The sequence below is a fragment of the Bison bison genome, unplaced genomic scaffold, assembly GCF_000754665.1.
Source record: "Bison bison bison isolate TAMUID 2011002044 unplaced genomic scaffold, Bison_UMD1.0 scf7180017864472, whole genome shotgun sequence".
Taxonomy (NCBI): Eukaryota; Metazoa; Chordata; class Mammalia; order Artiodactyla; family Bovidae; genus Bison; species Bison bison.
The window spans coordinates 10,144,070-10,168,499 of NW_011495033.1; the positions used below are offsets into that span (position 1 = coordinate 10,144,070).

At 37.9% G+C, this 24,430-nt stretch overlaps 1 protein-coding gene across 2 annotated transcripts; it reads left to right on the forward strand.

Moving 5' to 3' along the window:
- The first annotated feature begins 1,211 nt into the window (after window positions 1-1,211).
- DDX52 (DEAD (Asp-Glu-Ala-Asp) box polypeptide 52) lies at window positions 1,212-23,767 on the forward strand. 2 transcript variants are annotated; one of them, XM_010861533.1, is made up of 15 exons: window positions 1,212-1,318; window positions 2,406-2,598; window positions 6,080-6,210; window positions 7,181-7,366; window positions 9,288-9,431; window positions 10,309-10,420; window positions 12,465-12,537; window positions 13,032-13,235; window positions 15,536-15,626; window positions 17,493-17,615; window positions 17,733-17,883; window positions 18,061-18,136; window positions 19,440-19,511; window positions 20,058-20,150; window positions 23,208-23,767. In XM_010861533.1, exons 1-15 carry the CDS (start codon window positions 1,232-1,234, stop codon window positions 23,260-23,262), a joined length of 1,791 nt encoding a protein of 596 aa, XP_010859835.1. In that variant the 5' UTR covers window positions 1,212-1,231; the 3' UTR covers window positions 23,263-23,767. The 2 variants fall into 2 exon arrangements, with proteins under 2 accessions (XP_010859835.1, XP_010859836.1); XM_010861534.1 differs by lacking the exons at window positions 2,406-2,598; window positions 6,080-6,210.
- The last annotated feature ends 663 nt before the right edge of the window (window positions 23,768-24,430 follow it).

Consider the following 24,430-nt stretch of genomic DNA (forward strand, 5'->3'; position numbering starts at 1 on the left):
ATTAAGTAACTATTCTTGGAAATTCCTTAAATCACACATAAACTACAGCAGTTGTGGTTTCATACATGTTGATTTTACATATGATTGTGGCCGTATTTATGTGCCAAATTGAAGACCAGTACTCCATTTCCTAAAAACTCAGTTGATTTTTTCCCCTCCTGTACTGAGATAAATTGTTTTCATTGAGAAATAGATGAAAAAGTACTTGAACTTTCACATTTCGTGAAAACTACTTATTTTTAAAGAGCAGACACAGTTGGAACAAGCTGCTCCTGCTAGAGAGAATTAGGGACCAACTCCATCAGAGGGTTCAGCAGACTCTCAGCCCTCATATCCTCCTCACTCCACATTTGCTTTTCTTGAATGTAAAGGAGCCACACAATTTAAAGTATTTCTCACTCTATGGTTGAATATGTGTAACTCAATTAACAAGTTAAATGCTTGTTTGACATGATCCCATTGTACTATTTATATTTTGATGGCTCCTAAATTTATTTTTCTAGCCCTGACCTTTCCCCCTGAGCTTCAGACTCATGTAATCAACTGCCCACTTGGACTTAACCACCACTTGAAATCTATGAGGCATCTTAACATGCCCAAAACATAAGAAGTGATTTTCACCTTCCATGCCTCATCTTCACACAAAATAGCTGTTCTTCCTTCCGTCTTTCCTAACTCAGTAATCGGCATGCCACTTACCCCAGATTTTAAAACAAAAACATAGGAGTGATTCCTCCCTTTCGCTCATATGAAATTCATCAGGTGTACTTAGATCTGCCTCCAAAACATATCTCAAATTTACCCATTTAATTCCATCAGCTCAGCTCATCACCCTAGTCCAAGCCACCACCATCATTTCTACTTTGACTGACCTCCCTGTTTCCATTTTTACCCTTGTCTCATTGTCACTTTTCTGATTTAGGAATTATTCTGCTTGTTTGTTAACATCTTCTATCAACACTAAAATATAAGTTTCCTGAGGTGAAATTCGTGGAGTGTTGTTTACCAAACTATCCCTAAAGTATAGAACAGTGAGTGCCTGGCATGATTTAGATAAATATTTTTCTAATCAAACAAATAACGACAGACCGTAACTCGGTAAACCCACCCGACGTCTCACAGCCAGGAGGCCCCGCCCTCTCCCCCAAGCCACTTCCGCCCGCCCTAGGCCTTCTGGGAGAGGAAGTCCTCTGCGCAGGCGCTGTGAGACCACGGAGCTTTCTGGGTAAAGATGGATGCTCACGATCTGTTTCGCCGGCTCGGCGTGGGGGCCAAATTCGACTTGAGACGCTTTTCAGCGGACGCAGCTCGATTCCAGGTATTGTATCGCTTCCAGGCAGAAGCGCGAGTAACTGAGAAGGGGCGGGAGCCGGAGAAATTGCTGGCTGCTGGGGGAGCCCGCACTCGGAGACCCCGTGGCCTGGTTGTGGGGCATTTTCCCTCATTTGGCATTCAGGTTACCGCAGCCTTCTGAATGAACCGTTTACCTGTCCTTCTGTAGACTTGGTTGGGTCTAGCAAGGAAATGTTTCACCTGCATTCCTCCTCCCTAGCCGCTCTTCTGAGTTTATTGAAAGCACAGTTAGAATCTTACTCTCAAAAATTATCTTTTCTCCGAAACTGATGGAAAATAATTTGAAAAACAGCAACAACCTCAAAAGGAGAGAACAGATTATTTCACGGTGTTTGTCTTGGCTTGCCTGGGCATGCTTTTTTTTTTTTTTTTTTCCCGCTACTCCACAGCGTATTAAGTAGTGAGAAGAACCATTTGAAATGGGTGCTCTTACAGAGGGAAAGTAGTGAGTGATAAATCGAGAGAAGTTGGGGCCCAGTTGTGAAAAATCTTGAATATCAACTTTGGTATTGGGACTGGAGACATTTTTGTGTGTGTGCCAGACCTGTGTTTTTTCTTTCTCTGACGGTATAGTGTAGTTGTTAAGAGTTTGAACTCTGGAACCAGATTATTCAAGTTCAAATCCTCGGCCTCCCAGTTACCAGTTTTGAGACCTTGGTAAAGTTGCTTAACCTGTTAATGCCTCTATTTTTCTCATCTGCAATATTGCTATTTACCTTGTTAGGGTAGTTGAAGGAAGGAGGAATTTAATATATCTAAACATGGTTAGAAATTTGCCTGATTATGCAGTGTTATTGTTATGCAGATTAAGCGTAAGTGTTAGGCTTAAAAGTGTTAGTTGCTATTATGATTATTATTATTACTGTTATAAAGTCAGAAAAGGTGTCATCTTGGATTCCATTTGCCCAAACTCTTGTCAGCTCAACAGATATTTGGTGAAAGACAAAAAAGATTGGGAGTCATTGTACCCACGTCCTTACTGTCAGTGCTGCTAAAGTGATAACAATGCCAAATCTGTCCACAGATTTCATTTAAAATTTTTTGGGTTTTAGATAGGAAAAAGGAAATATGACTTTGATTCCTCGGAGGTGCTACAGGGACTGGACTTTTTTGGAAACAAAAAGCCTGTCCCAGGTGATTGTGGGGCATTAAGAACTCATCAGGAGCTACCAGATGAAGAGAAAACAGAAGAAAGCCAAATTGAAAGGAAGAAGCAGAACAGGAAAAAGAAGAAGATAACTTCAGGTTAGGGCTTGATTTATGGTTTTTGTCTTTAATTTTTTTTTCATTTACAGAAATAGTACAACCTTATGGTTACATGTCAGACAATATATGGCTGTTTGTCATTTGATAGCATTCAGGTTGTTTCAGGGTATTTGTGATTACAAATATTGTTACAGTAAAGATACTTGTAAACATATCTTTTTATACAGGTGCTGTTATTTCTGTAATTAGCATCCCCAAAGTGGATTCAGTGTGTGAAAGGGCACGCACACTTCTTCCTTTGAACAGATAACTGCAAAGTGTTGGATACTGTTGGTCTTTTTTTTTTCCTCCCCAATCTAATGAGTGAAACTTTTTTTATTTATATTTTCTTGATAACTGGTGAGATTGAACATCTTTTCATAGGCTTTACTGGATATTTACATTTCAAGTTTTGTGACTTGTTTGTACTCGTTGGCTATTTTTCACAAGGTTTTTTTTTTTTTTTTTTTCAGTACTCAACTGTAGGGGTATTTGTCTTTTTCCTTGTTCATCTATTAAGTTTCCTAGCCATCTTACCTTTTTGGTAGAGTAAATACTTACACATGATTTTTAAAAGTTATACAAGGGTGAAAAGTAAATTTTCTTCCCAGCGTTTTATCTCTAGTCCCCTGTTTCTCCAGAGGCAACCTCTGTTACTCAGTTTCTTAGATATTTTTGTAGAGATAGTCTATTGACATGTATTTATACCTCCCATAAAAAGCATGAATGATTGCATACTCTACGTGCTGTTCTGTTCTGAAACTTCCTTCCTTCTACCCCTCTTATAAAAAAACTATATCTTGGAATTTGTTATGAATGAATAGGAAATGCACTGCCTTGTTCATTTTAATGCAGCGTCACATCCCGTTATACATTCCATTATTGATTTGACAAGTTCCTAAGTGGTGGGCCTTTAACTTGTTTCTCCACTTTTGCTTTTACAGTGTTGCAGTAAATGTTATTCTACTTTGTGTATGTGTGGGTATATCTCTTTGATAAATTCTTAAAAGTGGGATTTCATAGTTAACAAATAAACTTATTTTAAATTTAGATATTTAGGAATTGTCCACCAGAAACATGGTATCATTAGGAAGTCCACTGCTTTGTTCATTGAGCCATAGCATAGTGTCCTGCTATATATTGTAGGGATGTTCCATTAATTGGTTTGACAAGTTTCTGTGTTACGAACATTTACTTTGCTTCCACAGTTTTGGTGACAGTGTTGCAATAAAAGTCATTTGCCTTTCCTGGCTACAGGGAAGTTTACTATAAAGCCTTCCATCAAGATGAATTCTAAAAAGACCTGACACCAGCTTAGGGAAAAGATTCAAATATTGGGCAACCAGAAACACACAGATACATCCTGTAATCGTTGAGTAGCAAGTGCGGATAGATGTAAAGAGTTGTAATGGGAGAATTCAAGGTCTTGTGGATTAGTAATGATTCAGGTCTGTTAATGCCAACTGTCTCCTCATAAAAGTGAGCATAATTTTTTATTTTTTTAAAAAAGTCATTCCAGTTGGTGATGCCCACCAGCAGTGTATGAGAGTTTTCTTTTTCTGTTGTTATAATTTGCCTCCTCATGTCGCATTGCACCTTTTTTCTATTACACTGTCCATCTGTTTCTCTTAATTTGTTAGCGAATTAACTCTTGTCTAGCATACTGGGTTTACACATGTTTTCTAGCTTGTCCTCTCATAATCTTATTTGTTTTTGCCAGTTTATGTGTTAAATATATCTTTTCCTTTATAATTTATTTTTGCTTTTGTGCCCTAAGCATTAAATTAATATATATTTTTTTAATTCTCCCATACTTTCTTATTTGTAGTTTCATTTTGTTATATTGAAATCTTTGGCCCTCTGGGATTTTATTTGGTGTAAAGAGTAAATAAGGAACTAATGTAATTTTTTTTTCCAGATGGCTAGCCGACTATCTTAATATATTGATAATCCATCTTCTCCCCATTGGATTCAGAGACAGCTTTTATTGTAACTTATTTCCCATATATATTTGGGTCTTTGGGTTCTGTTCTATTTCATTTACTTCTGATTCTGTATTCATAAACCAGTACAAGCTTGTTTCAGTTAACATGGCTTTATGTTATAAATGAGCTTACCTGGTGGCTCAGACAGTAAAAAATCTGCCTGCAATTCAGGAGACCCGGGTTCAGTCCCTGGGTTGAGAAGATCCCCTGGAGAAGGGAATGGCAACCCACTCCAGTATTCTTGCCTGGAAAGTCCCATGGACAGAGGAGCCTGGGGGACCAGGGTCCATGGGGTCACAAAGAGTCGGACACAACTGAGAGACTAATACTGTGTTATAAATCCCAGTAGAGTAGTGTGGCATACCATGTTTATTGATTGAGCAACTAGATGCTTTCTCCCTAAAGTGAGCTATAGGATCAGTGCAAATCCAGTTAAAATTCTAGTTGGCTTTTTTGGTAGAAATTGAAAAGAATTAAAAAATAATAATAATAAACATACACTTACCATGTGATCCACCTGTTCTGCTCCAAGAATTTACCCAACAGAAAGGAAAACCTATGTTCTCACAAAGACTTGTATACTTGTGTTCATAATAGCTTTGTTTGTAATAGCCAAAAATATGAAATGACCCAAATGTCCCTGGACAGTGGAGGATAGACAGATTGTATATCCATACAATAGGACGCTCCCTATAAATAAAAGGTTTAAAATGATCAATACATGCTCCAACATAGATTGAATGGATGAATCTCAGGATAACTATACTAAGTGAAAGAAACCAGACTAAATTTAGTACATACTATATGATTCCATTTGTATAAGATTCCAGGAAAAAATAAAGTTAATTAATCAACAATGAGAGAATACAGGTTGTTGCCTAGGAATGGAGTAATGCATTATAAGGGGCTACAAGGAATTTTGGGAACTGATTAAAATGGCCTTGAATGTGTTGATGGTTTAACAGGTGTATTGTTGCTGTTGTTTAGTCACTCAGTCATGTCCAACTCTTTTGCAACCCCATGGACTGTAGTCTGCCAAGCTCCTCTGTCCAGGGGATTTCCCAGGCAAGAATACTGGAGTGGGTTGCCATTTCCTTCGCCAGGGGATCTTCTCAGGTCAGGGATCAAACCCATGTCTACTGCATTGCAGGTGGATTCTTTACCACGGAGCCACCAGGGAACTCCAACAGGTATATACATATGTCAAAACTCCTCAAATTGCATACTTTAAATATATGCATTTTATCAGTGAAGTTGAAAAAAATTTAAAAGAAATGCCAGAAGTAGTCTTTACTAATTATTGTTCTTAAAATTTTTTTAGCTATTCTTGCATATTTATTTTATCACGTAAACTTCAAAGTCAACTAGGCCAGTTACCAAAACTATCTGGTTGTATCAACTGTTACTTTTTCTTTCATTGTGAAGATATGGCCTATTTGTGCCACCTAAGAATGTTACAGTTAAAATCTTTAAATTTTAAAAAAAATATATTTTAGAAATTACTTCTGAAGAAGAAGTTTCTACTATACAGTGGATATCATCTGTGGAAGCAAAGATTGAAGATAAAGATGTTAAAAGAAAAAATAAACTAACTTCAGGAAAGTTAGAGCAGCTAAGAAAAGAAAAGGTGAGAAAAATATCTTCACTCTAATTGTTTTTCTGGCCTTGTGCCTTTTTCACTGTGCTTGGGTTTTTTGGTTCATCACAGTATGATTTTGTTAAGATAGAAGGTTATTTGTAGTAGTCTAGATTTTACTTTAATGAAAACTTAAAGTAGCCTTTGTGCTGTGGCTGAAATTTTTAAAATTTAAAATTCTTGAAAGTATCTTAAAATCTTGAAACTTAGGGTCAAATTTGAGAATGTGTTTAGAATTAATTTTTTTAGATTTATTTCCCTTTGATAAACATAAAATTGGCCCACTTTATCCTTTATGTTAAACTCACTGGTTTTGAAGAATTTCATGTGACAGGGATTTGAGAGTTGGAATTCTTAAGAAACCTGTTTTCTAACTTGGGACTAGGAGGAGTGGACTTCAGAAGAGACAACAAATATGCCATTGTCGAGTTTGCTGCACTCCTGCCATGTTATAGATGGAGTGTTGTTCAGCTCGTTTAGTAATCCTGAATCCAGAATTTGGCTGTCTGGATCAGAGAGTGGGAAAGCCAAAAAAAAAAAAAACCCAACATCACCTGACTCTTCTAGTGGCATTCAGTCTTAATAAGTAGAGCTTTTAGGGTAGATCGTTAGAAAGCATCGGCACTTGTGTGCTAAGTGCCAGATAAAGCAACTAGATGGAGTCAGTGCCTGTCTTCTAGCAGTTTATATAAGATTGTGACTGTGACAGTAGCACATGAGTATGAATAATGTTCTTCGTGGCATTGACACATTAAATGTGGAAAGTGTGGCTAGATAGGTTTCATTGTTAGGAAGGTCATCCTTCTATGAAAGGGTGGAAATTGTACCTAATGTGTCTCTTTCACGGCCTGGAATTTAACTAGAAAGCTTCATATGCTACTAAAGCTTATTTCAGAAACTTACTATTGCTTTACAACATCTGACAATGTATTTTACCAAATCCCTTTATTTTACTTTTCAGCTAAACTTCTTCCGGAATAAACATAAAATTCATGTCCAAGGAACTGATCTTCCTGACCCAATTGCTACGTTTCAGCAACTTGACCAGGAATATAAAATCAATTCTCGACTGCTTCAGAACATTCTAGATGCAGGCTTCCAGACACCTACACCAATCCAAATGCAAGCCATTCCAGTTATGCTGCATGTGAGTGTGAAGGCCTCCAAGTGTGTGTGTGTGCGTGTGTGTGTGTGCGTGTGTGTGTGTGCGTTCATTCTCTTTCCTCTGTCTGTGAGATCCTCCCTTCTGCCTTATCTCCCCTTGTTGAAATCCTTGCCATGCTCTAAACTCCATCTCTAATACCTGTGTCTCCATAAAATTTGTCTTGATCACTACTGCTTGATGTGATCTTTTTCCTTTACCAACACTCTTTCCCCTAACACCCAATTCTCCATGTTTTCTTTTTCTTGCAACATTTATCTTACACTTTATATACTATGTATTTGCACTAACTGCACTTACATTTTCCATCTAACTAAATGTGTTCATCTTCTGAGCATAGAGACTATGTTCTGTTTATCCATCATTGATTTGGTTTATAATATCCAAGAACTATTTCAGAAGTGCTGAATTCTTGTATATAACCTGACTTTGTTTTTAATTCCAGTACTTTAAAAGATTTTGCCCATGCCGCGCAGCTTGTGGGATCTTAGTTCCCCAACCAGGGATTGTACCCACACCCTCAGCAGTGAAATCACAGAGTCCTAACCACTGGACTGCCAGGGAATTCCCATATCCCAGTACCTTTTATTATTGAGCTATATTTAAGTACCGAAAAAATACATAGATGTTAAGTGCACAGTTGAGTGAATTTCAGCAGTTTCATACCCTTGCCATTCAGTCCCCACCCCACCCTCACCCAGAGGTGAGCACTCTTCTGGTTCTTCGTGTTGTTTAATCTCTCAGTTGTGTCTGATTCTGCAACCCCATAGACTGTAGCCCACCAGGCTCCTCTGTCCACGGGATTTCTCAGACAAGAATACTGGATTGGGTTGCCATTTCCTCCTCCAGGGGATCTTCTCAATCTAGGGATCAAACCCACGTCTCCTACATTCCAGGTGGATTCTTTAACGCTAGCCACCAGGGAAGCCCTGTTCTGGTTCTTATTGCCATATATTATAGAATTCATATAAGTGGAATCATTCAGTATGTGTTCTTTTGTTTTTGGTTTCTTTCTTTCACTCTGTGAACTTTTTTTGAGATTCCTCCATGTTGCATATATCAATTTGTTACTGATATATGAAATGCTGAGTAGTATTCTCTTGTATGAGTATACCATGATTTGTTTATGCACTGTTAACAAAGGTATGAGTTAACTTAGATTTTTGGAAATTAAGTTTTTCTGAGGTTTCTTTTTATAGTAGTGAGAGCTGACTTTTTCTCCCCACATAACCAAGGCGGCCTTCCCAATTGTAGTAGCCAAAGGGTATGAGTTCCCTCCCTCCTCATCTGTATTAATCCTTTTCATTTTCTTTGGGAAACTGAAATCAGAATATATTTGAAGGATGTTTTTTACTGACATTATAGCAAAATTGCTTTTAATTTTCATTAAAATGTTGTTTCTGTAGTGACCTTAGCTTAAAGCTTTAAAAAGCACAGTGACTTTTTGAAGATTGTCACCTATATATGACTGTCACTGGTGTTATCACCACTTTTTATTTTACATTTAGTCCTTCTGTTACTTATTAAAATTTTCCATAAGGATGGAGCAATACAGATACCAGGACCAAAAGTTGGTTTTCTGATTTAACTTTGATAAAGAGGATTAGGGAAAAGGAAAATTGAAATAATGGGAATATGGTTGTGGATTATCTTTGGATTTTAGTTATCTAGTTTCTTTACCCAGTTCAAATTAACTTTAGTGATAATGCTCAGAAACTCCGTTGGGGTGGTGGTAGCAGAGATGGGTGATGTTAGAAAAGCAAATATGGGAGAAGTTAGAAGAATGATGGGAATGTGAGTATCTGGACTTGCTGTGTATAATTTTATTTTTATGGCTGGTAGCATTATTTGACTGGCACTAAAAATGTATGTACTCTTCCTTATACTTAATATACTCTGTTTTTAGGGTCGAGAACTTCTGGCTTCTGCTCCTACTGGATCTGGAAAGACTTTGGCTTTTAGCATTCCTATTTTAATGCACCTGAAACAACCCACAAATAAAGGCTTCAGAGCCCTGATTATATCACCAACACGAGAACTTGCCAGCCAGGTATAACCTGTAGTTTCTGAAAAGTATGTGTTTGTGTTTGCCAGTCATCTTTCTTATTTGAGGGTAATAGAAAGGTCCAGAAGAGAAGGGCCGTGTCTTTGTCATGGTCAAGTATTATGTACAAAGCATACTTCTAAGTGTCTTACTGCATAAAGTCTTATAATTTTCTAAAATATGATGATCTTAGCATTTATACTGTGGTATATGCTCTAAGATCCTTGTAGTTGGAAGGCTACTGTAACATATGTGTGTTAGTTGCTTAGTTGAGTCCAACTCTGCAAGTCCATGGACTGTAGCCCGCCAGGCCCCTCTGTCCATGGATTCTCCAGACAAGAATCCTGGAGTGGGTTGTCAGTCCCTTTTCCAGGAGATCTTCCCTAGGGATCGAACCTGGGTCATCTGCATTGCAGGCAGATTCTTTACTGTCTGAGCCACAGACAGTAGTGGGATGTGGTCTGTAATATATAGTTCCTCTTTAAAACTTTTTTTCTCACTTAGAAAAAAGGAAACCTCATCTCAGTTTTTGAGAAAGTAAAACTATACTGTGATCCATTCGACTCTCCCCGTGTGCTTAATGTAAACATGCCAAGTATGAAATAGTTTTGAAATGGTACTTTATTCTTAAAAATAATACAGAGTTGAAGAGTTTTGATTTTATCTCTTGGAACTGGTTTACTAGACCTGAAGAAACTACTGAATCTTATTTGGCATTGATGTTCCAAAATGCCAAGATTCCAAGTTAATCTACAGATTATCATAAGCTTAATTTCAGGTATTCACGGATTGATACTAGATCTATTTTATAAATACTAAAAAAGTGACTGTACATCTTATCCAAGTATTTCAGCAGCTGATGTTTTTATCATTTCTGTTTTAGATTCACCGAGAGTTAGTAAAACTGTCTGAGGGAACAGGATTCAGGATACACATGATCCACAAAGCAGCAGTTGCAGCCAAGAAATTTGGACCTAAATCATCTAAGAAATTTGGTAAGGGATTGCTAGGTAGCACAAATGGTAAAGAGTCCACCTGCCAGTGCAAGAGACTCGGGTTCAATCCCTCGGTGGGGAAGATCCCCTGGAGGAGGAAATGGCAACTGACTCCAGTATTCTTGTCTGAAAATTCCATGGACAGAGGAGCCTGGCAGGCTCCATGGGGTCACAGGGCCTGACACAACTGAGCATGCATTCAAGAGGATGGAAGCTGTAAATTCAGTTCAGTTCATGCTTGAAGTGTAAGGAATTTGGAAATTTCAAATATCCTAATTGCCACCTAAAAATTCTTAAAGTGTAGTTAGTTCGATTTTTAGAAAAGCTGAAAGAAATCTCCTTTCACCCAGTAGTTACATAAATATATACCAGGGGTTCTCCACCTCACCCTCCACCCCAGGGATATTTGGCAATATATGGAGATATTTTGTCACAGCTGGGGAGAGGTGCTACTATTAGAGGGATAGAAGCCAGAGATAGTATTACACATTCTGCAGTGCACAGAACAGCCTCCTACAGCAAGTTGTCTGAACCAAAATGTCTGTAGTACTGAGACTGATAATCCCTGCTTTATTCTATTGGTTGTTAACCTGCCATGGAAGTATTCTGCAGATAAGACTGGCTTACATCCCTACTCTTAACATCCACCAGAGAAACTCTTTTACTTGGCTTTTATCTTGAACTTCTGAATAAAGTTCCATTTAAGGAAAGTATTTTCCTGAAAAACAAACGAATGTTTGAAAAGCAGACTGTGGGATGATTGTATTCTTGCCTCTTAGAGGCCAAGTTCAGTTTAGTCGCTCAGTTGTGTCCAACTCTTTGCGACCCCATGAACCGCAGCACTCCAGGCCTCCCTGTCCATCACCAACTCCCGGAGTGTACCCAAACTCATGTCCATTGAGTTGGTGATGCCATCCAACCATCTCATCCTCTGTCATCCCCTTCTCTTCCTGCCCTCAATCTTTCCCAGCATCAGGGTCTTTTCAAATGAGTCAGCTCTTCACATCAGGTGGCCAAAGTATTGGAGTTTCGGCTTCAACATCAGTCCTTCCAACGAACACCCAGGACTGATCTCCTTTAGGATGGACTGGTTGGATTTCCTTGCAGTCCAGGGGACTCTCAAGAGTCTTCTCCAACACCACAGTTCAAAAGCATCCATTCTTTGGCACTCAGCTTTCTTCACAGTCCAACTCTCATATCCATACATTACTACTGGAAAAACCATAGCCTTGACTAAACGGACCTTTGTTGGCAAACTAATGTCTCTGCTTTTTAATATGCTTTCTAGGTTGGTCATAACTGTCCTTCCAAGGAATAAGTGTCTTTTAATTTCATGGCTGCAATCACCATCTGCAGTGATTTTGGAGCCCAAAAAATAAAGTCAGCCACTGTTTCCACTGTTTCCCCATCTATTTGCCATGAAGTGATGGGACCAGATGCCATGATCTTCGTTTTCTGAATGTTGAGCTTTAAGCCAACTTTTTCACTCTCCTCTTTCACTTTCCTCAAGAGGCCCTTTAGTTCTTCACTTTCTGCCATAGGGGTGGTGTCATCTGCATATCCTAGGTTATTGATATTTCTCCCGGCAATCTTGATTCCAGCTTGTGCTTCCTCCAGCCCAGTGTTTCTCATGATATACTCTGCATATAAGTTGAATAAGCAGGGTGACAATATACAGCCTTGACGTACTCCTTTTCCTATGTGGAACGAGTCTGTTGTTCCATGTCCAGTTCTAACTGTTGCTTCCTGAGCTGCATACAGGTTTCTCAAGAGTCAGGTCAGGTGGTGTGGTATTCCCATCTCTTTCAGGATTTTCCACAGTTTATTGTGATCCATGCAAGTCAAATAAAAGGAGAGTAAGGATTTAGTAGTTTGTGCTATGATGGATTAAAAAAATACGTACATTAGTTTGTTGTGTTATTGGTATAGTGCATATCAGCACTTCTCTCCACTTGAGGTTATTAACTGAAATGCAGGGGACTTAATCCCCTAGTTGAAGAGGGATGAATGTTTTGCAATTTGTACCATTTGTTTTTCCTTACAGATATCCTTGTGACTACTCCAAATCGACTAATCTATTTATTAAAACAAGATCCTCCAGGAATAGACCTAACGAGGTACATTACTTTAATAATGTCTTTTATGTTTGTTTTTCATTAAGTTGATTATATTTTGTCCTCAACTATAATATAATACTTGTAGTATTGCCCTTTGGAGCTTGCTATCTGCCAGCTTTCAGTCAGTGTTGGTGCTGAGAAATATCTGGCCTGAAATAAAGTTAACAGATTCTGATAAGCAATTAGTACAGTTTCCCTAGAAATTTTTCACATCTTTCAGCAGTGGTGATGGAGTTCCTAACGTTTATCTGAGGTTCTGACATTGCCAGTGGAGCTTCATATCCTTGGGGTCTAATGGAATAGGTACATTAATTTATGTTGATCTTGTTTTACCTTTTTATTGCTTATTCTTCTTGTACCTTTTTCTGGTACAATATGTAGATCTGAGAAGCGTCATTGTGGTTTGACTTCTTTATGTGTTCCCACAGTTTAGTGACGTGTCCTGGATCTTTCAGTTCAATAAGCTACAAATGTTTTTTGTTGTTGTTTCTTAGTGTTGAATGGCTGGTAGTAGATGAATCAGATAAACTGTTTGAAGATGGCAAAACTGGGTTCAGAGACCAGCTGGCTTCCATTTTCTTGGCCTGTACATCCCACAAGGTGAAGAGAGCTATGTTCAGTGCAACGTTTGCCTATGACGTCGAACAGTGGTGCAGACTGAACTTGGACAGTGTCATTACTGTATCCGTTGGAGCAAGGTAATTCTTCCACGTTATCCCACTGATGGAAAAAACCACACAAGTCATTATTTTAGACTAAAAGAGACAGGTTGTGTGGCCTAAGATTAATAAAAAGAGTTTTACTGAAAGAAACATATTCTTTAAAGTCAAGGTTGATTAAGGATATTCTGTGTTAGAATAATCTAAAGGGACATTCTCATATTGTCATGTAGATATTACTGTCATCATGCATTTAGTTGATTTTTCCCTTCCATAAAGTATGACCATGAGCTCTGTGGCCACCCAGAGGATTTAATCTCTTTGATGGCTTAACTCAGTAGGGCTGAGAGAAGGAAGCTAATGTTACTGAGCCACTTGATTTATAATTCCTTTTTAAAAATATTTTGGGGTGCATTTATGCTAATTGGTAGGGAAAAAGTTTTATGAAATTATAATACTTCCCCTTGATACACTGTAGTGCAACCCATGAAGTAGTATGGAGCTTCCCTGGTGGCTCAGACAGCAAAGAATCTGCCTGCAGTGCAGGAGACCTGTATTCAATTGCTGGGTTGGGAAGATTCCCTGGAGAAGGGAATGAACATGTACTCCAGTTTTGTTGCCAGGAGAATGGAAATGAAGTAGTAAAAGTGAAGATTGTGGCTGTATGAAAAAGTGCTTGTAATACCGTGTTAAGTAAAAAGCCAAATGAAATAATAAAGAATATCCTAGCTACTTCCAACTTAAAACTCCTGTGTATAAAAAGAAAAATAGAACAGATTCACCATAAATATAATTATGAAAGGAGATAACAGAGTGGAAAAAGTATTTATACATAGTATATTACAGTGGCTTATAGAGTGTTAATAAAGCCTTGAGATACCTCACTCCAACTATCTGTCTATAAATAAACCTTTGCTATCATTATGAAAAAAATTTAGCCATATGAAGCAACCTTTAAAATGTTCTGATTTTACCCATTAATTTTACTTTTAGAAAGATTTTGAAAGATTGGAAACATGAAAATATATGACTAGAACACAACAAAATATCAAAATTTATCGTAAAATGGTAGAATTGTGGGCAACTTATTGTTTATGTCTTTTTTTAATTGAAATAACATTTTTATAATCAGAAGAGAACATTTAAAGACTTAAATAGACATTTCTCTGAAGAAGGCATCCAGATGGCCAATAGGCACATGAGAAGATGCTCGATATCACTAATTATTAGAGAAATGCAACTGAAAACTGCAATGAGGCACCACGTCATACCAGTCAGAATGGCCATCGTCAGAAGGGCTACAAAGAATAAATGCTAGAGAGGGTGTAGAGGAAAGGGAACCCTCCCACACTGTTGGTGGGAATATAAGTTGATGCAGCCACTATGGAGAACAGTATGGAGATGCCTTAAAAAATTAAAAATAGAGTTGCCATATGATACATCAGTCTTATTCCTGGGCATATATCCAGAGGAAACTAATTTGAAAAGATACATGCGCCCCAGTGTTCATAGCAGCACTATTTATAACAGCTAAGATGTGGAAACAGCCTAAATGTCTACTGACAGGTAAGCGGGTCAAGATGTGATATGTACATACACAGTGGAATGCTGCCGCTGCTGCTGAGTCGCTGCAGTCGCGTCCGACTCACTGATGCCATTTGCAGCAACGCGGATGGACCTAGAGATGATCATACGAAGTGAAGAAAGTAGAGTCAAATGTGATATTGTAGAATATGTGTAGAATCTAAAAATGATACAGGTGAACTTCTTTACAAAACAAGCAGACTCATGGACATAGAAAACAAACTTAGGAATACCAAAGAGGAAATGAGGGGGGAGGGATAAAGCAGGAGTTTGGGGTTAGCAGATGCAAACTTCTAAAGGTAAAATACATAAACCACATATAATTACCTATAATGGAAAAGAGTTTGAAAAAGTGTGTGTGTGTATAACTGAATCACCAGAGACTAATGCAACATTGTAAATCAGCTGTACTTGAACTAAAATTTAAAAACCTTGGTATAACACAGGGAGCTCTGTGACAACTGAGAGGCGTAGGACAGGGAGAGAGGCTCAAGAGGGAGGGGACATACGTACACTTACGACTGATTCACGTTGTTAAATGGCAGAAACCAACACAACATTGTAAAGCAGTTATTCTCTAGGTAAAAGTAAATTTCAAAAAACTTTGTCTTTAAAACATAAATAATTAGGTACTTATATTGATAATGGAAAAAATCATTCTGTTGGAAGTATGTGTAAATTTTTTCATTTATTTAAAATTTATGGGGAAAAGCAAAGATTGGCTGTCACACTGTAAGATATGTTTTCTTTCTCAGGAATTCTGCAGTAGAGACGGTAGAACAAGAGCTTCTCTTTGTTGGTTCAGAGACTGGAAAACTACTGGCCATGAGAGAACTTGTTAAAAAGGTAAATTTGGGCTGCATTTTCAAATTTTGATGAAGCTCACCAAGCCTTGTATTACTGACGGGAGGCTGAGCACGTTTTCCTGCGTCGTGTTTAGTACTGCTGCTGCTGCTAAGTCACTTCAGTTGTGTCCGACTCTGTGTGACCCCATAGACGGCAGCCCACCAGGCTCCCCCGTCCCTGGGATTCTCCAGGCAAGAACACTGGAGTGGGTTGCCATTTCCTTCTCCAATGCATGCCTGCATGCTAAGTCGCTTCAGCCGTGTCCGACTCTAGCGACCCCATGGACTGCAGCCTACCAGGCTCCTCTGTCCATGGGATTTTTCAGGCAAAAGTACTAGAGTGGGGTGCCATCGCCTTCTCCGTCGTGTTTAGTAATCCAGTGGCAAATCAGTAAGAAGCACATTGGAGCAACTCGTCCCAAGTGGAGAGGCTCACCTCTGAGAATAAAGTTAAGTTTTCTGTCCCCAGCGCAGGGAAGGCTAGGAAAAGACATAGTTGATGCCCCCAAAGCCTCCTTTTTCCACATCTGTGAACTGGCAGACCTCAGAAATACTGGGGGTTCAGTTCCAGACCACCACAGTAAAGCCAGTGTCACAATTAAGTGAGTCACAGGAATTTTGGGGATTTCCCAGTGCGTAGGAAAGTTGCATTTACATATGCTGTAGTCAAGTGTGCAGTGGCATTATGTCAAAAAAACAATGTACACACCTTAATTAAAAATACCTTATTGCTAAACTTGGTAACCATCACCTTCAGTGTGTTATATTAGTAACATCCAAGAGGACTGATCACGGCTCACCGTGGCAAATATAATAATTGTGAAAAAGTTTGAAATATTCTAAGAATTACCAAAATGTGCTACAGAGACAAGAAGTAGGCAAATGGTGCTGGGAGAAAAATGATGTCGATAGACTTGCTCGAACATAGGGTTGCCACAAACCTTTGATTTATGAAAAACCTGCCAAGTGCAATAAAACAAGAGTATGCATGTATATATAAATCTCCCCCCACCACTCTGCTGCTTCCATGTAGAACTGGGGCCTTACATGAGTAGGGCCCACTGGAGTGGGGTTTTTTGTTTTATGACTGAATTGATACAAATATAGTACTTAGAATAGTGCTTGGCACATTGTGCTATTTGTTAGTTATTGATATCACTTGGCAATAGGAAATAGAAGGTTTTGACAGATATTCACATAGGATTATACTCCAGGGATTTTTAGCCATGCATGAATTTGTTTTGTGAACCTTCTGAAATTGTGTGAATGTCTGACTACCTACTAGACAGCTTCATATGTCGCATTAGATTCTGAAAGGATGTATGGACCATAATTACAAGGTCAAGTCCTAATGCTGACAGTTGAAAATATAGAAAGCTGGTTTGAGAGAGAATCAGGGTTTGATAATACAAAATGTAAAAATCATTTGCTTAGAGCTGGTAGTTATAACTTAAAATTTGTCTAACTTGATAAGATAATTTTGAGAGAACTGAGAACCAGGAACTAAGCTTTTTGGAATACCCACAGTTAGGATAAATAATGGATTAAAGTGATAATTACTACATTTTAAGAAGGAACAAAAATGTTCTGAGGCACAGAAGCAAACGTGTTTATTTCAAGGAGTAGACATCCATTGCCGTAGACAGGTGAAGGGGGATTAATTAGACAAGATTTTGGGGATGGGCAAAATGGAGAGTACTGTTGAAGGAAAGTAGGAAAAGCCCATTGTGGAGAATGGGTGCTGAGGAAGATGGAGGCAGACTTAGACCACAGGTCTGAGAAATTTGGCAGTTTCTAAATTGAATTAAAATCTTATGAAATGATGCAGTTACATTCTTAATTATGGGTTATGTGTGCTTTCTTTTAGGGTTTCAATCCACCTGTTCTTGTTTTTGTTCAGTCCATTGAAAGGGCTAAAGAACTTTTTCATGAGCTCATATATGAAGGTATTAACGTGGATGTTATTCATGCAGACAGAACACAGCAACAGGTAAAGTCAAATGTAAACTTTCAAAGCAACAAAGAACTAAGTACTGGCATTTATGAAGCACTTGTTTTCCATTCCCAGAGTGGTGCTAAAACATCTCTCGTATGTTCTCTTGACCAGAGAGATAACACAGTCCACAGCTTCAGAGCAGGAAAAATCTGGGTTCTTATTTGTACAGCCTTGCTAGCCAGAGGGATCGATTTTAAAGGTGTGAACTTGGTTATCAACTATGACTTTCCAACCAGCTCAGTGGAATATATTCACAGGATAGGTGAGTCACGTGCCCACCCCCACTCATCTGTCTTAGCACGTCTACCAGAGTCCCTTCAGCATGTTCATTTTTTCAGTACTGTAAAAATCCAGTGACTTGTATATGTGAATCTTGAAGGTCCCATTCCCTTCAAAAATGAGTTTTTTTTTTTTTTTTTAATGATCTGATTTCTCTTAGGTCGAACTGGAAGAGCTGGGCATAAAGGAAAAGCTGTTACATTTTTCACTGAAGATGATAAACCATTATTAAGAAGGTAAATTAGGAGAAATAGCTTAGCATTAAGTTGGCAAAATTAGTTCTTTATTCTTATACACAATTGATGGATAATTACAAAATGGCTATGTCCCAAATTCTTTTATGATATTAGTCAACCAAATGTTAGCCATGAAAGAAAAACGATCAAAAGGCTTCGTTTTTGTTCTTCCGTTGTTAGATTTTGGAAGTATTCACAAGAGAATATTCATTTAAGTTTCATACTCAAAGAATTCTTCCAATAACATCACTTGATATTAATCACAAGGTAATATTAAGGTTTTTGGATTAGTGAATAGTTAAAGTTAATCCCTGAATCTCTTTATGTTACAGCCTAGTCAAAATGATCTCTTAGCATGGTACATTCTTCCCATTACTTTTAGGGGCAGATGGAGTTTATCTTTAGTCCCAGGTCACTTGTCATAGAGGAAAAACTGCTTTAGTAACACACTCCAGTATTATTCAGTTGTAGCTCCTTGAGGCCTGGGTAACATATGATGGATACATTTTTAGAATCTCATCTTAATTTAGCCCATCATCCTAGATGTTAATGTAAAAGCTGAGTTGTGTTTCCTACACTTGGGCTGCCTACAGTAATGTTAGGCTGATGATAACTGACAGCAGTTCATATTTCTAACAAATCAAGCTGTGGATGGAGGTGGTTTATACATTGACCTGTTTCTCAGTTGTGGCACAGATTTTGATTTGTGCCTTCTGAGCCTTGGCTCTGTCAACCTTGGTTTTGTCGTGAGCAGACTCGTGTGATATGTAGGGGACTGTATTCCAGCAGCCTTGATGCACCTGAGTTCTCCTCAGCAGCTCTAAGCATGTGACTCTGATGACCCCGCCCCCATATCACTGTGTGCACCTCAGTTTTCTTTTCCATCTGGGAAATGGGGATAATGATGATACTTACTACAAAAGCTTCTAAATGACTGTACATTGAATAAGTGACTGTACATGAGAAGCTCAAGTCAGCCAAGCCCTATGATTTAATAAATTTAAGTGTGACTCTGACTTCAGCGTTTTCATCCAGCACTGGGCTGTGCTGGTTAGGGCTTGATGCATGTTGAGTAGAAGCCGTTGCTAGCTAAAATTATTCATCAGTACCTTGATTGCAGTCCAGCAGACTCTTCTCTCAGTAGTCCAATGTGATTGCTTCTGGTAATAATTGATCAGAACACTTTACTGGATTAGTTTCTTGTTTGTGTAGTCTTAGTTCCTCTTCTGTTGTACAGAGGGTTTAAGTACATAAACAACAGTTTGACAAGATACAAATTTATGTTTACTGGTACCTTTTTCAGTGTTGCCAATGTTATCCAGCAGGCTGGATGTCCTGTCCCAGAATACATAAAAGGTTTCCAGAAACTACTAAGGTACAGTCTTAAGTTTACTTGGGAGTTCTCTCTCTTTGCATGTACATTCTTACTTTCACACTCATACATTGTGGTTCTATCAACATTACTGTTTTAGAACCTTCTAAAGTAAAAACTTTCCACTTAAATATTTGTGAATATTGTGTGCTCTTTCCCTGTCAGTTTTTCATCCTTGAAATTTTAAGTACTCAGATTTTTAAAATATTAAATGTGAGTGAAATATGCTCAGATTTTAATTCATAAAGCTAGTAAAAAGTAGTTAATTGGCCAGAATCAGACTCTAGCGCTTATTGGCAGGATATGAGTGACACATATTTTAATCATAATCAGTGCCTTTGTAAAAATTGGTTGAATTTCATCTCTTTGGATTACCGCTCTAGATACTATTAGGTAAACTAGTATATTAAAGTGGATACAGTGTTGTCACTATAAACCAGTAAGTAGATAAACAAATTTTGTGACTAAGAACCAAAACTAGTTTTAGTTTTAGCTCTCTAAATTTAAGTTGCACTTAATTCAGTTCTTTCTTCTCTTTGTAACTTCCAGTAAACAAAAGAAAAAGATGATTAAGAAGCCCTTGGAAAGGGAGAGCATTAGTACAACTCCAAAATATTTTTTAGAAAAAGCAAAGGATAAACGGTAAGTATATGGTAAAAGTTAGTTTGACTCTGTCATTTTCATATAACATGGGCTTTCTTTTTCCTTAGGATAGATTTTTAGAAATAAAATTTAATAGGTCTACAGTCCATAATGGAGAAGGAAATGGCAACCCACTCCAGTATTCTTGCCTGGAAAATTCCATGGACAGAGGAGCCTGGGGGGCTACAGTCCATGAGGTCGCAAAGAATTGGACACAACTGAGCGACTAAACATTAGCAACAGTCCATTATAGAATCTAATAAAAGTAATATAGCAGGTTGCTAATGATTTGGAAACTTGGTTAATTCAATCTTGGAATTTGTCTTAACATATTAATGAATTTTTTTTCCATCTTTGGAAATATGATTTCAATTCACTGTGAATTAGAATTGCACTGTCCACTGTCTCCACATGGAGTTCCCAGGTAGCACTAGTGGTAAATAACCCGCCTGCCAGTGCAGGAGACTAAAGAGACACAGGTTTAATCCCTGGGTCAGGAACATCCCCTGCAGAAGGCCATGGCAGCCCACTCCAGTATTCTTGCCTGGAGAATCCTATGGACAGAGGAGCCTGGCGAGCTACAGTCCATGGGGTCACAAAGAGTCGGACACAGTGACTTAGGACACATGGACACACTATCTCCACCCAGCCTGCATCTGGACACGCTACAAGAAGCCACCTGTTAGGACTGTCAACTCACATCAATGGAATCTTCCTTGAAGCTTCATATTCTGGAAAGGATTTCAGTAGGATTTACACTGAAGCATGTTGAAACATCTCTGAAAAGTATAATTTGAGTAAATTATAAATTTATTTATATGTAAATTATAAACATTTACATATTTATATGAAATTATACACAAATTTGTTTATATATAAATTATAAACTTGAGTAAACTATAAGTTCAGTCATTTAGCTTAATGTTTTGAGGATTTCAAAGTATAGTTTTTTTCTTTTTCTTTTTTTTTTAGAATGTACACAGGACTACCTTTTTTGCCTATCACTACTAGGAAACCATGATCTCATGGAGGTAGACTGAAATATTCTGCATAGTACTATTCTTTCCAGTATTTAAGAAAAATGACACTTTAAATTCTGTCAGTACCAGTTAATATATAACATATATAAAATGTGGGCATTTGCCAAGTACTTACTGTCCATCTTTAGCCTTACTGCATGTATTTGTATTACATATGTACTACATACATAATATGTAGTAAGATGTTAAAAGGGTGTAAAATGAGACCCCTTTCCTGAACTTAGGGAAAGGAGATTAGTATACATGAAAAAAATAATTAGAAAATAATTTTTAAGTAAAATAGAAGCTAGAGAAGGGAAAATCATTATGAATTGGTGTTGTTTGCAAAAAGTTTTACAGAAGTAGAATTATCTTCAGGGATAGGTAAAATTTAGGCATGTAGAAGGAACAAGGTGAACCCAGGTGAGAAAACTGGCCTGCACTTTCCTTCTGAGAAGAGTCAGCCTGACATTTTGTATTAATTGTGGGAAGTCATGTTCAACCCCAGTACATGGCATGTACAGAGTGTCCCAAGGGTTTAGTGGTTTTGAGCTTTAATAACAGGAGGAATAAATGTTACAACCTTACAAAAATACATCACTGGAAAGATTAATTCATACCTAATCAGTTTTGTGCCTCCTTAATGCATTTTTTATTTTTCTTCTTTGTGGCAACAGTTCCTGGGTGGATTGGTAGAAGATTAGTAGACCAGTGCATTGGCATAGGAGGTTGCCCTGCTTTGTCGCCTTATCTGTCTCACTAGACTTTCTCCTGCAATGAGCTCTTTCTGAATTGTTGCATGACCATCAGAACCTCATTCTTGGGTGATCGTAAAGCTAAGATTGAAAGTGCAATCTTTTCAGGTACTGACTAGCAGCTGAGGAAAGTTTTTACCAAGACGGAAAATCAACTAGAGCATAAGATCGTGGCTCTGTTGAACTATAATAAGAAATACTGATATTTTAAATTATGTATTTTGTTGATTTTTATAAGTCTGTAGCCTTTATGCCCTGAAGTTATTAAAACTTACGGCTGCACTGACTTTGAGGACACTTGATATAAACCTGTCCCTAGCCCCTGCTTAAGGTGCTTTAGTTGTCTATTTTCTTCACATTTAAAAACCATACTTCTTAACATAACATACACATAAGAGTTGATCTGACACCAGCTTGCCTTTCCACTGTAGATGTTGCTATAATGATCCTACCCACACCTGTGGCCTCAGCTCTGTGCTGATTACTCTTAAGTCCATATCTTCAGACCCTGCTTCCCAACTGAGTAATACACCTAAATCCTGTTGCCTAGTGGACCTCACTTCAGGCACCACAGACTCACCCTGGTGTAGTAGAGGGTGGAGGAGACTGGATTTGGAGCAAGAACTGGCTCTAATATCACCTCTTCTGTGTGATTTTGAACAAATCACTTCACATCTTTAAGCCTCTTTCTCCCTATATGTAATGGAAATAGTTATATAAATAATAACTCTGCTGCTGTTAGTGAAGGATTGAGTTGATTGGCATTACTCTACTGTAGTATGCAAATGTTGATTATTTTCTCAAAAGTGTTTTTCTTGGGTTAAGAGTTAGTTGATAGCATTTACCATTCAGCAGACTCTAAAATCAGAATATCAGAGTTCATATCTAATATTACCAGTGTGTGATGATCTGCAAGTTACTCAACCACTCCACCTCGTTTTCCACATCTGTATAAGGAGGATGCTAATAGAATCTTTTTTCATAAGTTAGAAGATCTGAGTTGATACATATAAAGCACTTGTAACAGTGTCTAGCAGTTAATCAATGTGAATTCTTTTTATTAGGTCAGAATCTTTTATGCCATGTTGTAATGTAGTTTATTGTGGTGTTTCTGTCTCACTTAGGTGGATGTGTTTTTCTAAAGGGCAGAGACACAGCTTTTTTTTACTAATGTCTCATATACTTGATCGTGGAGGTTTCAGTAAATGTTTATTAAACTGGTAGAGCTTTGGAAAGTACATATATCTAAAATTTCTAATTCAACTTTCCTTTCATTATCACAGGAAAAAGGTCACTGGTCAGAACAAGAAGAAAGTAGCTCCTGAGGACAAAAGTTAAAAACAGACTTTTAAAAGAACTGTATCGCAAATGTGGTTTCATAATTCCAGCATGAATGTTTTTTTCATGGAATATATCGTCTTATAATCACCTGTACCAAATATTTGAAGTCAACCACAAGAACATGGGACTGGTGAAAAATGATCCTAAATTCTCAGTGTATCATGTCAAGTTTTAATTCGTAGGTGATTTTTAAATGATTATACAGTGGGAAAAACATTCAATGACATCCGTGTGGTTTGAATCCAGAGTGATACTTCTTATAGAAGAACTAAAGCTTGTACTTAAAGTAACAACACCCAAATGTGGTAAGCTGGATTTTTCCCTTCAAGTGTGAAGGCAGGTGTTGTATATGCTGTGGAGAGGCATTTGGAACCACATGGCAAAGTCAAGTCTTGAGAACCCACTTTTTTTTGGGGTGTGGTGGGAGGGAAATGGACAAGAGGCAACACAAGCTGTCTACCAAGAATAAATCTACTCATCTCTCTATTTCGCTGTTTCTAAATTTGTTGATGGCTTTTTGTAGTAGGAGCCATAACAATGAGATTCCTTTTCTCCCCCCATACAGCACATTCCCGTTGGCTATCTATTTTACATATGGTAATATAAATTTCCATGGTACTCTCTCTGTACATCTCACCCTCTCCTCCCCTCTCCCCTTGTCCATAAGTCTATTCTCTATGTCTGTTTCTCCATTGCTGCCCTGCAGATAAATTCTTCAGTACCATTTTTTCTAGATTCTGTATATGTGTTAATATATGATATTTATCTTTCTCTTTCTGACTTACTTCACTCGTATGATAGGCTCTAGGTTTATCCACCTCATTAGAACTGACTCAAATGTGTCCCTTTTTATGGCCGAGTAATATTCCATTACTCAGAACTGGACATGGAACAAAAGACTGGTTCCACATAGAGAAAGTAGTACATTAAGGCTGTATATTGCCACCCTGCTTATTTAACTTATGCAGAGTACATCATGAGAAATGCTGGACTGGAAGAAACACAAGCTGGAATCAAGATTGCCGGGAGAAATATCAATAACCTCAGATATGCAGATGATACCACCCTTATGGCAGAAAGCCAAGAAGAACTAAAGAGCCTCTTGATGAAAGTGAAAGAGGAGAGTGAAAAAGTTGGCTTAAAGCTCAACATTCAGAAAACTAAG